The sequence below is a fragment of the Anolis carolinensis genome, unplaced genomic scaffold (assembly GCF_035594765.1).
Source record: "Anolis carolinensis isolate JA03-04 unplaced genomic scaffold, rAnoCar3.1.pri scaffold_12, whole genome shotgun sequence".
NCBI lineage: Eukaryota > Metazoa > Chordata > Lepidosauria > Squamata > Dactyloidae > Anolis > Anolis carolinensis.
In genome coordinates this window covers 15,579,262-15,595,306 of record NW_026943823.1, presented here as the reverse complement: position 1 = coordinate 15,595,306, position 16,045 = coordinate 15,579,262, and the positions used below count along the sequence as shown (strand labels likewise).

General features: G+C 44.9%; 1 protein-coding gene across 3 annotated transcripts in view; it reads right to left on the bottom strand.

Moving 5' to 3' along the window:
• zmym3 (zinc finger MYM-type containing 3) overlaps positions 1–11,774 on the bottom strand; it is a 33,916-nt gene extending 22,142 nt beyond the window's left edge. For 2 of the 3 annotated variants that reach the window (XM_008121764.2, XM_062964112.1), the window contains exons 1-8: positions 11,625–11,774; positions 7,346–8,175; positions 6,214–6,257; positions 5,892–5,961; positions 3,417–3,708; positions 1,721–1,898; positions 1,409–1,621; positions 1,039–1,189 (exon numbers count right to left, since the gene is read on the bottom strand). In XM_008121764.2, coding sequence (XP_008119971.1) covers positions 1,039–1,189; positions 1,409–1,621; positions 1,721–1,898; positions 3,417–3,708; positions 5,892–5,961; positions 6,214–6,257; positions 7,346–8,156 — 1,759 coding nt within the window. In that variant the 5' untranslated portion in view covers positions 8,157–8,175; positions 11,625–11,774. Of the gene's footprint in view, positions 1–1,038; positions 1,190–1,408; positions 1,622–1,720; positions 1,899–3,416; positions 3,709–5,891; positions 5,962–6,213; positions 6,258–7,345; positions 8,176–11,061; positions 11,221–11,624 lie in introns of those variants that run through there. The other variant, XM_062964111.1, reaches the window with a different exon arrangement.
• Between the last annotated feature and the right edge of the window lie 4,271 nt (positions 11,775–16,045).

Genomic DNA, 16,045 nt, shown 5'->3' with positions numbered 1-16,045 from the left:
TCCAACGTTCTGGATTATCGAACGCATTTTTGTAGTCAATGTTTTCAAAACATCATGATATTTTGATGCTAAATTCAGAAATACAGTATTTACTACATAGCATTACTGTGTATTGAACTACCTTTTCTGTCAAATTTGTTGTATAACATGATGTTTTGGTGCTTAATTTGTAAAATCATAACCTAATTTGATGTTTAATAGGCTTTTGCTTAATCCCTCCTTATGATACAACATATTCACTTATCCAATGTTCTGCCGGCCTGTTTATGTTGGATAAGTGAGACTCTACTGTATAAAGACTTTATTTGTGTTATGGAAACCTGGTTCTTGTAAATAGTACAACCATATTACAGTAGAGTCTCACTTATCCAACATAAATGGGCCAGCAGAACATTGGATAAGCGAATATGTTGGATAATAAGGAGAGATTAAGAAAAAAGCCTATTAAACATCAAAATAGGTTATGATTTGACAAATTAAACACTAAAACATGTTATACAACAAATTTGACAGAAAAAGTAGTTCATTACACATTAATGCTATGTAGTAATTACTGCATTTACGAATTTAGCACCAAAATATCACAATGCATTGAAAACACTGACTACAAAAATGAGTTGGATAATCCAGAACGTTGGATAAGAGAGTGTTGGATAAGTGAGACTCTACTGTATTTTGCTATAAAGAAAAGCCTCCTAAGAAATAACATGGGTCTGTGTATTTTTGTTCTTATCAGGTTTGGCTACTACTGCTCAGTCATGCTGATACTAATAAGTTACTCTGCTGTACATTCATGAGGAGGGTCATTTTGACAAGCCCACTCACCCAACAACTCCTCCCAAAGTTGGGTGACATTTTCTTTTGTTTACCTACTCTTTTATATGAGGTGTATTACCTGCAACAATAAAAGTAGGTTTTTATCTTTTTAAAACCTAACCTCCCGCCTATTTTCTCTCCTGTTTCCTACCATAAGCTCATACACATACATAGCACCGGTTATGCTGTAACATGCAAGGGACTCTGCTGGTGCCATGTTACCTGTGAGGCCGGCCTGTTTGACTCTGTAGGAGGTGGTGCAACAGATGGAGCAGAAGAGGCCCATCTTGCCATTCTTGTCTTTGTAGGTCAGCATGTCGAAGTTCTTGCAGTACGTCTTGCACCACATGCACTGGTAGACGCGGGTGTTCTTCTGCAGAGAAAAAGTGTGTGTGCACAAGGATCCAGCGCACCCAAGTCATGCCCGCCACCCAGTTAAGCTTGTCTGCAATCTCTCCTTCTGGAACATTCCCCATCTCTCAGACATCCCTCTTTGCAGGGTTCTGCAGAGCTCTCGTCGCAATCATAAGAAGAGGCCTAGGAAGGGAGCCATAGGCTAAGAACGCCCTACCCTCGTCTCCCAATCTCTCACCTTCTTGTAGCCATTGAGACAGGCAGCATTGCAGAAGCGCTTCTGCTGCCCCTCATGGAGGAGATATTCCAGCGGGAGCCCCTTGTTGTAGAGGTAGAGGCCGCACTGGTCGCAGCAGTTGGTCTTCAGCCCCTTGGTGGCCCGGAACTTGGTGAAGCAGGCGTCGCTGCAGAGGCGGTGGACCACGTTCCCGTTGCTGACCTCATGCTGGATCTGCAGAGGGAGCAGAGGCACCGGGCATCAGGGAGGGAAGGAGATGGAGAGAGACCTCCCCATGCCCGTGCTGCCTTCGGGACCCAAGCACACACTCACCTCTCCAGCCTTGTAGCACACGCTGCAACGGACCGTGTCTGTGGCTTCTGTGGTCTGTGACCCCGATTTCTGCTGCTGGGCCTCATACAGCGAGAGGCAGGCTGAGGTGCAGAACTCGTGGAAGGAGTTGCCGGGGCCCACTTGCGCCACCACGGACTCCTTGGTGTTCCAGATCTCCCTGGAGAGAGAGAGGGAGGAGGAAGAGTATTCATTCATATATAATACTAATACTATAATGTACTGGTAGTGTATTATATATATTGTGGTATAATAATTTAGTAAGGTAAAGGTAAAGGTTTCCCCTGACGTTAAGTCCAGTCATGACTGACTCTAGGGATTGGTGCTCATCTCCATTTCTAAGCCAAAGAGCCGGCGTTGTCCGTAAACACCTCCAAGGTCATGTGGCCAGCATGACTGCATGGAGCGCCATTACCTTTCCGCAGGAGCGGTACCTATTGATCTACTAACAGTTGCATGTTTTCGAACTGCTAGGTTGTCAGGCGCTGGGGCTAACAGCAGGCACTCATTCTGCTCCCAGGATTTGAACCTGGGACCTTTTGGTCCGCAAGTTCAGCAGCTCAGCGCTTTAACACACTGTGCCACCAGGGCCCCCAATAATTTAGTACAATACAATAATATATAATAACTAGCTGTGCCCGGCCACACGTTGCTGTGGCATTGTCTGGTGGTGTTGATGAGAAATTGTTGAGGTAGTGGTGGTATTGAATGTCTGTTGTATGGTTGTCTTTATGTTTAGTATGCACACTGAAGTGGATTATATGGCAGTGTGGAGTCAAGATAATCCAGTTCAAAGCAGATAATATAAGATTATAAATGGGTGATATAGCTGTGTGGAAGGGCCTTGAGTTTACACTGCCATATAATCCAGTTAAAATCAGATAATCTGTGGAAGAGGCCTAAGTGAGGCCTAACTGTGCTTGTCCCCTAGGCTGAGTAGGTTGCTAGGACACCAAGTGGGCGGAGCTTAGCCTTCAAACTAGCAGCAATTGGATAAAAACTATTATCCCTCTCCCTGTAATTAGGACTTTATTTTTCTTTTCTTTTTGTTGTATCAACCTAGAGCCGTGAATGATGGGTTGTGTTGTCAAATTTCGAGGTTGGGGGGGCCTGTAGTTTTGTTGTTTTGTCCGCTGCCCTGATGCCATCACTCTTTTATATATATAGATATAATTGTATATTATATATTACATATATTACTAGTAATATTGCAGTATAATTTGTTATTTTTGATATAGATGTGGATTTGTTTTTGGGATTTGGGGGTTGGTTATCACAGCATTAAATGTCTGCCGACATCTGTTGTAAACTGCCTTGAGTCCCCTCGAGAAGATAGGGTGGGATATAAATAAATTCTTATTATTATCTGCTCTATTATCTTACTCAAATCTAATGCACACCTTTTTTGGCTAAATAACCATGCCAAAATTGGGGTGCGCATTAGATTCAATGGCGCATTAGACTCAAGTCAAGACGGGGTAGTAGGCTCCTCTTCCACTCAAGTAAGGGAAGACTGAAGGGGGCAAGCAGCAACTAGGGCACCCAAGGGGCAAGTGGGACTGCAAAGGTGCAGGACATGGTGGCCAGGTGCAGACATCCAGAAGGCGGGAAGGACAGGCTGAAAAGGAACGGCAGAAGGAATGTGGGAAGGAAGAGGGCAAGGCTGATGGGCACCCACTTTTTGCAGAAGGCGCAGTTCCTGTTGAGGGGCCTCTTGGAGAAGGTGGTCAGGCAGGAGCTGGAGCAGAAGAGCTGGGGCATCCCCTTGCGCTGGTAGGCCGTCTGGCCCTTCTGCAGTGGCGTCCGGCAGTTGGCACAGGTCATCTTGGCCACGGTGGAGCGGGCCGCCCGCTGGGCCGCCTGGTTGCGCAGGGAGAGGCGGGTGGGCCGCCGGATGACGGGGGAGGGGACAAAGTCTTCGTCTTTGGGGTCATCCACCATACCATCCGAATCTTCATCGGAAACAGGAACTGGAGAGGCAGAACAGAGGGCATTAGCAAAGGAGGGCATTAGCAAAGGAGGGCATCGCTGGTTACGTATAGCTGTATCCTTATTACATCATTACGTTTCAGACATCTGAAAGATGTTGTGAGGCTATTTAACCCTAGAAAAAAGCAAGTGAGAGGACACAAGAGGACTGACAGCAAAATATGCACAGTGTGGAGAAAGAGGACAGGGAAAAACTTCATTCTTAATTCTGGCCATGTTTGTTGGGGATTTTAGGAGCTGTCGTTCAGAAAAGAATAGAATCACTTTACTGTCACTGTGCATCGTACAACGAAATTAAATGCCATCCCCAATCACATTATATATGAGGAATGACAAAACAAAACATCAATTCTTCCACATTCTAGTCGCTATTTCACAACTCCTAATTTATTTGCCATACTTGTAACCCGCCTTTCTCAAGGTGGCCTTACAAAGGCACTTTTACAAGGGCAACTAAAATTATCAAGGTTCTGGAGAACAAGCCCTATGAGGAGCGGCTTAAAGAACTGGGCATGTTTAGCCTGCAGAAGAGAAGGCTGAGAAGATACATGATAGCCATGTACAAATATGTGAGGGGAAGCCACAGGGAGGAGGGAGCAAGCTTGTTTTCTGCTGCCCTGGAGACTAGGATGTGGAACAACGGCTTCAAACTACAGGAAAGGAGATTCCACCTGAACATCAGGAAGAACTTCCTCACTGTGAGAGCTTTTCGGCAGTGGAACTCTCTCCCCCGGACTGTAGTGGAGGCTCCTTCTTTGGAGGCTTTTAAGCAGAGGCTGGATGGCCATCTGTTGGGTGTGCTTTGAATGTGATTTCCTGCTTCTTGGCAGGGGGTTGGACTGGATGGCCCATGAGGTCTCTTCCAACTCTACGATTCTATGAGCGCAATGCTTCATGTATATATACATCAATGAATAAACAAAACATTAAAATCAACCAATTAAAACATAACATTAAAGCAAAAATTAAAATTACATAATCTAAGTCATATTCCAAGGCTAGACTAGGTCATCATTAAATTAGTTTATTATTGGACTTCTCCCATTATTGACCGAAAGCATGGTTCCAAAGCTATGTTTTTAGATGTTTTCTGAAGGCCAGGAGGGAGGGGGCTGATCTAATTTCACTGGGGAGGGAGTTCCATAGAAGAGGGGCCACCACTGAGAAGGCCCTGTCTCTCATCCCCACCAGTAGTGCTTGTGAGGGGGGGTGGAACCAAGAGCAGGGCCTCCTCTGAAGATTATCCTCCAAAGTTGATCATAGAGGGAGATACGTTCAGACAGGTAAGCTGTGCCAGAACCATTTAGGGGTTTATAGGCTAACGCCAACACTTTGAATTATGCTTGGTAGCAGACTGGCAACCAGTGGAGCTGACGCAACAGGGGGGTTGTGTTCCCTGTACGCTGCTCCAGTTAGCAATCTGGCTGCCGCCTGCTGGACCACTTGAAGTTTCTGAACAGTCTTCAAAGGCAACCCCACATAGAACATTTTGCAGTAGTCTATTCAGGATGTAACCACAGCGTGGACTACCGTGACCAAGTCAGACTTCCCAAGGTTCAGGCGCAATTGGCGTACAAGATTTAATTGTTTTCCAAGCTCTGTTGGGCCATGAGGCTGTTGTTCTCTTATCTCAATTGTCAGCACAGAGCAGCATATATGAAAAAAGGTTACAACATCTGGGAAACACTCCAGGTGAGATAGTGGGATATAAAACTATGAGGCCTAATTGCCCTCAAAGCACCAAATCCCATCTGATCTTGGACGCTAAGCAGGGTCAGTCCTAGTTAGTATTGAGTGGAGGATCCTCAACCTGTTCTCCTAGAGCAGGCCTATGCAACATGTGGCTTTCCAGGTGTTTTGGACTTCAGCTTTGAGAATTCCTGGCCACTGGAAGTTCCAAGGAGTTGGTGATCCAAACACCTGGAGAGCCGCAGGCTGTGCAGGCCTGTCCTAGAGGCTTAGTCCAACAACGAGACCGTGCTGGCTCTCGACTTGAATGGTTTTCAGGGAAGGACATCTCCACCTCCAGTTAAAAGGACCTGAACACCATAAAGCAAGCAGTCCCAGCCTGAGACGACTGAAAGGCAAGCAGTCTTGAGCCAAAGGGCCAGGGATCTGATCTGCGGTTAACAATGAGCTTCAAATTGCTAGCTGAGTGACTTACTGCTCTCCAAGGAGTTTGCAGTTTCAGGTCGAGACTCTGTCCTCCTGACTCGTTCGCTCCTCTTCTGCTCCTGCAAAATAGCAAGGATTTATCATGACAGGGTGATGTCTGCCAGCGGAAGGAACCCTGACCCTGAGAGTTTTGGGCAAAAGGATAAAACATGCAGACACAATGGCAGCCCTGCTCTGGGGCTCTTAGGACGGCAATAGGGGGACCAGCCCTCTTTCTCTGAAAGAACAAACTGAAGGGAAGCGATGGAGGGAAGAGCTTCGACAGTGGAATAGTGAAGTCTCATTACAATGATCATCGCAACCTTCCTTACCCTTTCAACTGGCTGGTCACTCCCCTTTGCGGCAGGACCTTCCCCTAAAAAAAGAAGAGAACCAAAGATGTCTATGGCACCTTCTACACTGCCATATAAAATCACGATTATCTGCTTTGATATCTGGATTATATGGCAATGTAGAAGGGGCCCGAGATGCTTCAAAGAAGGCAAGACAGGGAACACCACAAGGCCTCTCTCTGCCTCAATATGCCTTAACACACAGAGACATGAGAATCAGCATTATTAGGGACTCTTGTTCCAAAACTTAAGTGACTTTCTTTTGTCCATCTACTCTTTTAAATTGGATGTATTAATGTATTACATGCAACAATAAAAAATAAGTTTTTACCATTTTAAACCTTACCGGAGCATCCTGGGTATTTCTTCATTTCCTAGGCTAAGCTTACACACTAGGCTGTGCTCCACTCTAATTTTCACTTACAGATAGCAAATACTCCTTCAGTGGCTGAGGATGTTGGAAACAGCAACTTCACAAGCCTTTCACTATTTATTTGTTAATGTATACATTTGCTGACTTGTATTCTATGTATATGTTGATTTGCCCGTTGGACTGTACCTCTTTGGGGTGGGAGGGGTCATAGACATGTGATTGTACTGAGCATGTTCAGACTCAGGACTCCATTTTGTGTTCAGTTTGCATCTGGACTTCAATGTGCCCAGTTGCTGCTTGGACTTTGGTTTTTTTATCTCTGAGTGCATATTTTAAACTAAGGTATAAACAGTGTGTATAACTTTTGGGCAACTGCAATTGCAATTTCAACTTCAAAGAAACAACCATCCTCTGCCAACCAAATACATTTTGTAGGGGCATGCCTTTGTCCTTGGAAGTTCAAAGACCTGGTTCTTCAGTTTAACAGCTGAATTACCTGTGTGGAATTACATAAATGCTTATGAATATGGCTTGTTCAAACAAGGTCATGTTTCTCTTGACTAGTGGTTTTCAAAAGGTGGTCTCCACATGTTTGTGGAGATTCACGTTTGCCAAACAGTTACGACATTATTTTTCCTTTCCATTTATTTCCAAAGGGATATGTGCCCAGTGACTGGGTGCAGTTATTCCCAATAGATGACACGTCTTGGGGCGATCCCATCCACCTGGTTTACCCACCTGCGGCTGAAGCTGCCTCCTGTGCTTTGGACTCTGCAGCCTCCTCCTGGCTGTTGTCCTTCTCCTCCTTGATAGAAATCCCAGCCCCTTTTTCTGATTGAAGAGGATCTGCAATGCTGTTGAGGAAGGGCCCCTCAGCGTCTTCGGTGGATGATGTCGTCACCTCCTTCCGCACAGGGGAACTTTTCCGTGGGCATTTCAACCGGGCCTTCTTCGCTGGCCGCTGGGTGGTGGATGAGCTGCTGGGCGAGGTGGCCGCTTCGTGGTGGGAAGGTGGGATGCTGCTTGCCTCTATTCCAGCTGGGGAAGGCAGGGAGGCGTCCTCCTCCTCTGCCCGGGTGTCTTCGGGACTTTTGGAACCAGCTTTCAACGCATCATCTTCTTTGTACATTTCTGGTGCAATGTCCTTGGTTTCTGGCACGGAGGAGGCCCTGGGACCCTTGAAATCGCACGACTTATACGCCTTGACTTTCTCTCCATCCCTCCGACTGTCGTTTCTGTTCAAGCTGTCTAGGAGACGGGGCTTCTCTGTGGGCCCAGATTTGCCGAGGGGCAGGCTGTTGGCTTTGCTCCGGTCTGGCAAGCCATCCACTTTCGCCAGGGCCGTGTCGGAGCCACTCCCCAAGGTGGCTTGCCTGGGGCCTTCCCACTCCATCTCCGGGGCCTGAAGGGCGGAGTCCTGCGGGATGGAGGCCGTCTGGGAGGCCAGGAGGCCTTCTCCGTACTCCATGTCTGCAGGGAGGTCTCCGATCAGGGGTTTGTCTGGCAACGACAGCGGCCCCAAGGAGCCTGGGAACTCGCTGGAATCCATGTGGAAGGGAGCTAGATCACTGGCAGAAGCCAAGGGCAAGGAAAGAAAAGCATATGAGCAAACCTCAGGAATCGGATAGAATACATTGTCCTTGTTTTTATCATCCTGTACCATCTGCCAGATTAAAACAATTCCAAAAATGATTATCCAGGGTGAGATGGATCCTTAAGAATATTTTTGCTTTCTTAAGTCAGTGGGTAGAGCAGGAATCAAGGCTATGGGGCTCCTGGCCTGCACTTTCACAATCCCTCACTATGGTCTTTGCAGGGCCCAAAACATTTACAGTTACAGTGTTCCCTCACTACTTCGCGGTTCACTTTTCACGGATTCACTGTTTCACGGTTTTTCAATAAACTCTAAAAGACTATTATAAATCATAAAAAATTACAATTTACAGGCTAAGGAAGGAAGGAAGGTGAAGCCAAAGGGAGAAAAAAGGAGCCCAAGCAGCAACAAGTGGAGAAGGAGGTGATTTATCAACACACGATTGGTTGATAAAGACTTAAAATAGTGTATAACTACTAAAATAATGTATAAATATTGAAATAAATATAGTGTCCCTACTTTGCAGATTTTCACTTATTGCGGCTGGTCCTGGAACATAACCCCAGTGATAAGTGAGGGAACACTGTATCCCCTTTATCACTCCTTTTTCCTCTGAACAGGCCACTCATTTGGCCATGTTCCAAAAACATTCTCTCCTGACGTTTCACCCACATCTATGACAGGCACCCTCAGAAGTTGTGAGGTCTCTTGGAAACGAGGCAAGTAATGTTTATATATAGAATCATAAATAGTAGAGTTGGAAGAGACCTCATGGGCCATCCAGTCCAACCCCCTGCCAAGAAGCAGGAATATCTGTGGAATAATGTCCAGGGTGGGAAAAAGGAACTCTTGTCTGTTGGAGGCAAGTGTAAATGTTGCAATTCATCATCTTCATTAGCACTGAAAAGCTAATCAAGAGTTATTTCTCCCATCCTGGACCTTCCACACATAAATAAACCTCCCCTGCCTAGTTTCCAATACACCTCACAACCTCTGAGGATGCCTGTCATAGATGTGGGCGAAACGTCAGGAGAGAATGCTTCTGGAACATGGCCATACTGCCCAGAAACTCACAGCAACCCAATTATAGTTCATTTTAAATCTTGTAATGGACCTTTGGGAGCTTTTTAAATTGAGGTTCATGCTTTTATGGTAAGATATAATTTTGGTGTTTAGCTGTTTGTGTAATATTAAGTCTTATATTATCATTAATTGTTCAATGTTGGTTTGCTTTGGGATTGGGTGGGCGGTTAATATATTCATGTTTATACCTGCCTTGAGGCACTGAATGTTTGCCCCTGTTGTTTTTGTTGGTGGGAATCCGCCCTGAGTTCCCTAGGGGAGATAGGGCGGAATACAAATACAGTAGAGTCTCACTTAATCCAAGACTCGCTTATCCAAGGTTCTGGATTATCCAATGCATTTTTGTAGTCAATGTTTTCAATACACAGTAGAGTCTCACTTATCCAAGCTAAACGGGCCGGCAGAAGCTTGGATAAGCGAATATCTTGGATAATAAGGAGGGATTAAGGAAAAGCCTATTAAACATCAAATTAGGTTATGATTTTACAAATTAAGCACCAAAACATCATGTTTTACAACAAATTTGACAGAAAAAGCAGTTCAATACTCAGTAATGTTATGTTGTAATTACTGTTTTTACGGATTTAGCACCAAAATATCACAATATATTGAAAACATTGACTACAAAAATGGCTTGGATAATCCAGAAGCTTGGATAAACATGGCTTGGATAAGTGAGACTCTATTGTGATATTTTGGTGCTAAATTCACAAATACAGTAATTACAACATAACATTACTGCTTATTAAGCTACATTTCAGTCAAATTTGCTGTATAACATGATGTTTTGGTGCTTAATTTGTAAAATCATAAACTAATTTGATGTTTAATAGACTTTTCCTTAATCCTTCGTTATAATCCCTGATGACCTTGTCATATTTTGCACCTTGGCCCAGATTCGTAAATTCAACTCATGTTTTTTAATATCTATCTTGTATGCTGCCTTTTAATGACTGTTTTTATCAATATTGTTGTTTATCATTGATAGTTTGTTTTATTGCATTGTTTGCTTTTATATTGTTATGTCCGGGCATGGCCCCATGTAAGCCACCCCGAGTCCCTTCGGAGAGATGGGGCGGGGTATAAGAATGAAGTTATTATTATTATTATTATTATTATCCAAGATATTTGCTTATCCAAGGTTCTGCCGGCCCGTTTAGCTTGGATAAGTGAGACTCTACTGTACAATCTTATTATTATTATAAGTAGAAGAAAGCCTCCATTCTGTAATGCTATAATCTATCATCTTGTCCATAGGCTCCAAGAGCTGGGCAGGACTGCAAGGGACATCCAGTTCAGGAAGACACCATCTAAGCCCTCCCGACAGATGGCCATCCAGAGGAGAAGACTTCAACACACACAACAGGAGGACTGAGCTCTACACATGCCTGCTTTAGGCCAAGAGCAAGGGCTTCTGGGAGATGAAGCCTGGGCCTATGTTCCCAACCTTTGGCCCTTCATAGGGTTTTGGACTTCAGTTCCCAGAAGCCCCCACCAGCTGGTGCAATGGTGAGAAATTCTGGGAAATGAAGTCCAAAACACCCACTGCTCCCCTTTCCCTCCACCTGAGCCCACCAGACCTGCCCTGGCTTGGCCCCGCCCAGTACCTGCAGGATCCCGCCCCCTAGCGCAGGCCAATCCCCGCAGGCCCCGCCCCTGCCCAAACCCCGCCCCTGCCCAAACCCCGCCCAATCCACCGCAAGCCCCGCCCCCTCACGAGGCCCATCGCCGCCCGCGCGCCCCTCCCCCCCAAGATGGTCGCCGGCCCCGCCCTCACCTGCAGCCTCCTCTTCCTCCTTCCTTCCCGCCGGTCCTCAGCCCTCTCCCCACCCGAGCTCCAGGTCGCGGCTGCGGCCCCTTTAAATAGAGGCGCCGCTCGGAGCTCCTCAACCGCGCCGCAGCCCTTAGCGAACGGGGAAGGCGGGGAGGAGGGGGGGGGGAAAGAGAAAACCCGAGTAGGCCCCTGATTGGCTGAAGCAGCGCCAGATCCGCGTCGGCATTGGCTGCCGCCGCTGAGGCCTCGCGCTGTCATTGGCGGAAGCTCGCGAGAGTGGGGAAAACCCGGCGCGGATTAACCTGGGCGGTTGGGATCGGCTGGGCGAACTGGAAAACCCGGTCTGGAACACTTATGGGGATGGATCCGGATTGGAAAGGGGGAAAAAAATAATGGTTTGCGGTGGGATATTTTTTTTTCAGGTTGAAGGGAAAGGAAGGGAAAATAGGAAAGGCTAATAAAAATATATAATCTGGGGAGGGGTCTCGAAAGGGGGGGGGGAAGGTGTCCATGCTGCCCCCTGTTGCATCGCTCTCCCTCTTCCCCCTTCCAGCCCCATTGCTCACCTTCCCTTCGGCCCCACGAGGGTCCCTTCCACGCGGGGACAGAAAAGAAAAGGGCTCCCGGAGCAGGAGCAGCCTCTGCCTCGCAGCGAATGACGGAGGAGGAAGAGAAGGAAGGAGGGAGGGAGGGAAAGAGGGAGGGGCCAGAGAGACCCCCTCCTGCCCCACGGACACGCCCCTTTGCAAAGACCCCCTCCCATGAAGCAAGTGGCCCCTTCCCCAATGCAACAACACAGGGAAGGCCCCAAAGAGACCCCTTAATGGCCTTAAAAGTGCCCCCCCCCCATAAATAAACCACCCCTTTTCTATCCACACTGAGCCAGACCTCCCTCTGTGGGCCATTTGTTTTTATATTTGTCATAATATTTTGTATTATTATTAATATATTTTATTATTTTATTGCCTGCTTGTTTTCGAGTTTGTTGTACCCCGCCTCAAGCCATCAGGGCAGGCATATAATCAATAAAATGTATTATTATGAGTGTGTTTATGTAATTTAGTAATTTATTGTATTTTGTTGTGCATTTGTTTTCAAATTTGTTGTACTCCACCTCAAACCATCAGGAAAGATGCGTAAGAAATAAATTATTATCTTATTATGACACAGCAAACAAGATAGATAGATTTTCGTATCACAAAATCACAAGTCGAACACTTCCCAAGTGTCTAGGACTGTGATGTATTTTCGGATGATGCGCGCAGATCCCAGTAGGGTGGCCTTTTGCCGTTGGCAGATTGTGTTGTTGTTGTTATTATTATTATTATTATTATTATTATTATTATATTTTATGACACAGCAAACAAGATAGATATGCAGGATTTCGTTTTACAAAATCACAAGTTGAACACTTCCCAAGCATTTAGGCCTGTGTGATGTATTTTTGGATGATGCATGCAGATCCCAGTAGGGTGGCCTTTTGCAGTTGGCAGATCGTTGTTGTTGTTATTATTATTATTATTTGAAACACAACAAGATGAGTCCACAGCAGACACTCTGCTGGCTGTTGTCGGACACCTCCCAAGTGTCTAGGACTGTGTGATGTATCGGTGAATAATCCCAGATCCCAGTCAGGTGGCCTTCTGCAGCTGGCAAGTGGTGATTTTGTCAGCACCGATTGTGTTCAAGTGCAGGCCAAGGCCTTTAAGCACTGCACCCAGTGTGCCGATCACCCCCGGGACCACCTTGACTGGCTTGTGCCAGAGTCTTTGTAATTCGATCTTTAAATCCTCATATCGTGTCAGCTTTTCCAGTTGTTTCTCCTCAATCCTGCTGTCTCCTGGGATTGCAAGATCAACAATCCATACTTTGTTTTTTAACAGGATCATGAGGTCAGGAGTATTGTGCTTCAAAACCCTGTCTGTCTGAATTCGGAAGTCTCAGAGTAGCTTGTGATCCCACCAGTTCTTTGTCGCAGGCAGATGGTGTTTGTGGCACAAGTTCCAATGAATCATCTGAGCAACTGTGTTATGCCTCTGCTTGTAGTCTGTCTGTGCGATCTTCTTGCAGCAGCTGGGGATGGGATCTATTGTTTCTTCTGCTTCCTTGCTGAGTCAACATTTGGGATCTGTCATCGACTTTTCGATTTTGGCTTTGATGGCATTGGTTCTAATGGCTTGTTCTTGGGCTGCCAGGATCAGGCCCTCAGTCTCCTTTTTCAAAGTTCCATTTGTGAGCCACAGCCATGTTTTTTCTTTGTCAATTTGGCTCGCAATTTTTCCCAGGAACTGTCAATTGAGAGCCTTCTTTCGCCAGTTTTCTGCTCTGGATTGTGTTATTACGGTATTCACTCTCTGTCTTTTGCATTCAAAGCAGTTTAATACTGTTGACTTCCCTCAATGTTGGTTCTTGACTGCCTTTCACATAATCTGCCAGGGCATGTTTCTCTTCTTCTACCATTTGTTTCCCTTGCAGAAGACCTCTGCCTCCTGATTTTCTGGGCAGGTAAAGTTATTATTATTATTATTATTATTATTATTATTATTATTATTATTATTTTATGACACAGCAAACAAGATAGATATGCTGGATTTCATATCACAAAATCACAAGTCGAACACTTCCCAAGTGTCTAGGACTGTGTGATGTATTTTCGGATGATGCGCACAGATCCCAGCAGGGTGGCCTTTTGCAGCTGGCAGATCGTAATTTTGTCAATGTCTATTGTTTCCAAATGCCGGCTGAGATCTTTTGGCACAGCACCCAATGTGCCCATCACCACCAGGACCACCTGCACTGGTTTCTGCCAGTCTTTGAAGTTCAATCTTGAGGTCCTGATAATAATAATAATAATAATAATAATAATAATAATAATAATAATTATTATTATTATTATTATTATTATTATTATTATTATTGGATTGCTGTGAGTTTTCTGGTCTGTATGGCCATGTTCTAGAAGCATTATCTCCTGACGTTTTGCCCACATCTATGGCAGGCATCCTCAGAGGTTGTGAGGTCTGTTGCAAAACTAGGCAAGTGAGGTTTTTATATCTGAAATGCCCAAGGTGTGGGAAAAAACATTCCCACTTGCCTCTGACAGACAAGTGTTCTTTCTCCCATCCTGGACATTGTTCCACAGATAGATAAACCCCACTTGCCTCCTTTCCAACAGACCTCACAACCTCTATTCTAGTGACAACCAGAGGATTCCCCTCTCTTCTGCTTTATGGGCAAAACAAACCCAAAATAAGGAATTTGGACAATATGGGAGCGGTCTAGGGAAGGGTGGCCAAAATGATCAAAGGTAACCCATGAATTAATATAAAGATAAAGATAAATGAGTTGTAATAATAATTTTAAAATAGTAATAATAAATACCTAAAAGCATTATATGGCTCTGTTGGCTTTTAAACTCATATTTTTTAACTAATTCCATACCTTTATCTTGCTCTTTGTTTTCCTTAAGTTAGGTGTGAATTTGTAATTTTGTTGATGTCCCTTAATTTTGGTAATATCTTTATTATTTTAATGTGGATGTCTATTTGCTTTGTGAGGCTTGGATGGCTTTGGTTATTTTGTTCGTCGTCCAGCACCTTACGGCATTGAATGTTGTTTACCAATTTGTTATAAGCAGCCCTACGGGGAGATAGGGCGGGACATAAATAAAGTTATTATTATTATTAACATATTATGTAACACTGTATTAATATATTGCCATTATTAATGTCAATATGATTAATTATTAATAAAGTATCGATACGATAAATAATAACAAATATGTAGTAATGAAATCATTCTAATATTGAAATAAATCATAATGAGATTATTGTTGTTTATTCTTTCAGTCGCTTCTGACTCTTCGTGACCTCATGGACCAACCCACGCCAGAGGGCAGCCATGGCCACCCCCAGTTCCTTCAAGGTCAACCCAGTCACTTCAAGGATACCATCCATCCATCTTGCCCTTGGTCGGCCTCTCTTCCTTTTTCCTTCCATTTTCCCCAGCATCATTCTCTTCTCCAAGCTTTCCTCTCTTCTCATTATGTGGCCAAAGTACTTCATCTTTGCCTGTAATATCCTTCCCTGGGCATTATTTCTTGGTTGGATCTTGCGGTCCAAGGCACTCTCAGAATTTTCCTCTAACACCACAGTCCAAAAGTGTCTATCTTCCTTCGCTCAGCCTTCCTTATGGTCCAGCTCTCGCATCCATAGGTTACTATGGGGAATACCATTGCTTTGACTATGCAGACCTTCATTGCGGTGTGATGTCTTTACTCTTCACTATTTTTATCAAGGTTGGTCATTGCTCTCTTCCCAAGATTTCCTCTTCTGATTTCCTGGCTGCAGTCTGCGTCTGCAGTAATCGTTGCACCTAGAAATACAAAGTCTGTCACTGCCTCCATGTTTTCTCTCTCTATTTGCCAGTTATCAATCAGTCTGGTTGCCATAATCTTGGTTTTCTTGATGTTTACCTGCAGCCCGGCTTTTGCACTTTCTTCTTTCACCTTGGTGATAAGGCTCCTCAGCTCCTCTTCACTTTCAGCCATCAAAGTGGTATCATCTGCATATTTAAGGTTGTGAATGTTTCTTCCAGCAATATTAACTCCAGCCTTGGATTCATAAAGCCCCACATGTCGCACGATGTGTTCTGCATACAAGTTGAATAGGTAGGGTGAGAGTATACAGCCCTGCCGTACTCCTTTCCCAATCTTGAACTAGTCTGTTGTTCCGTGGTCTTTTCTTACTGTGGCTACTTGGTTGTTATACAGAGTCCTCATGAGGCAGACAAGTTGGTACCCATCTTGTCCACAATGAGATGGTACCCACGTCTAAACACAAAATTTGTGTTAATTTTTCTCTCTCGCAGCCATGATCTACCACCTAGGCTGAAGGGACGATTATATTCAATATACTATACCGTGTTCCCTCACTTATTGCTGGGGTTAGGTTCCAGGACCACCCGCAATAAGTGAAAATCCGCAAAG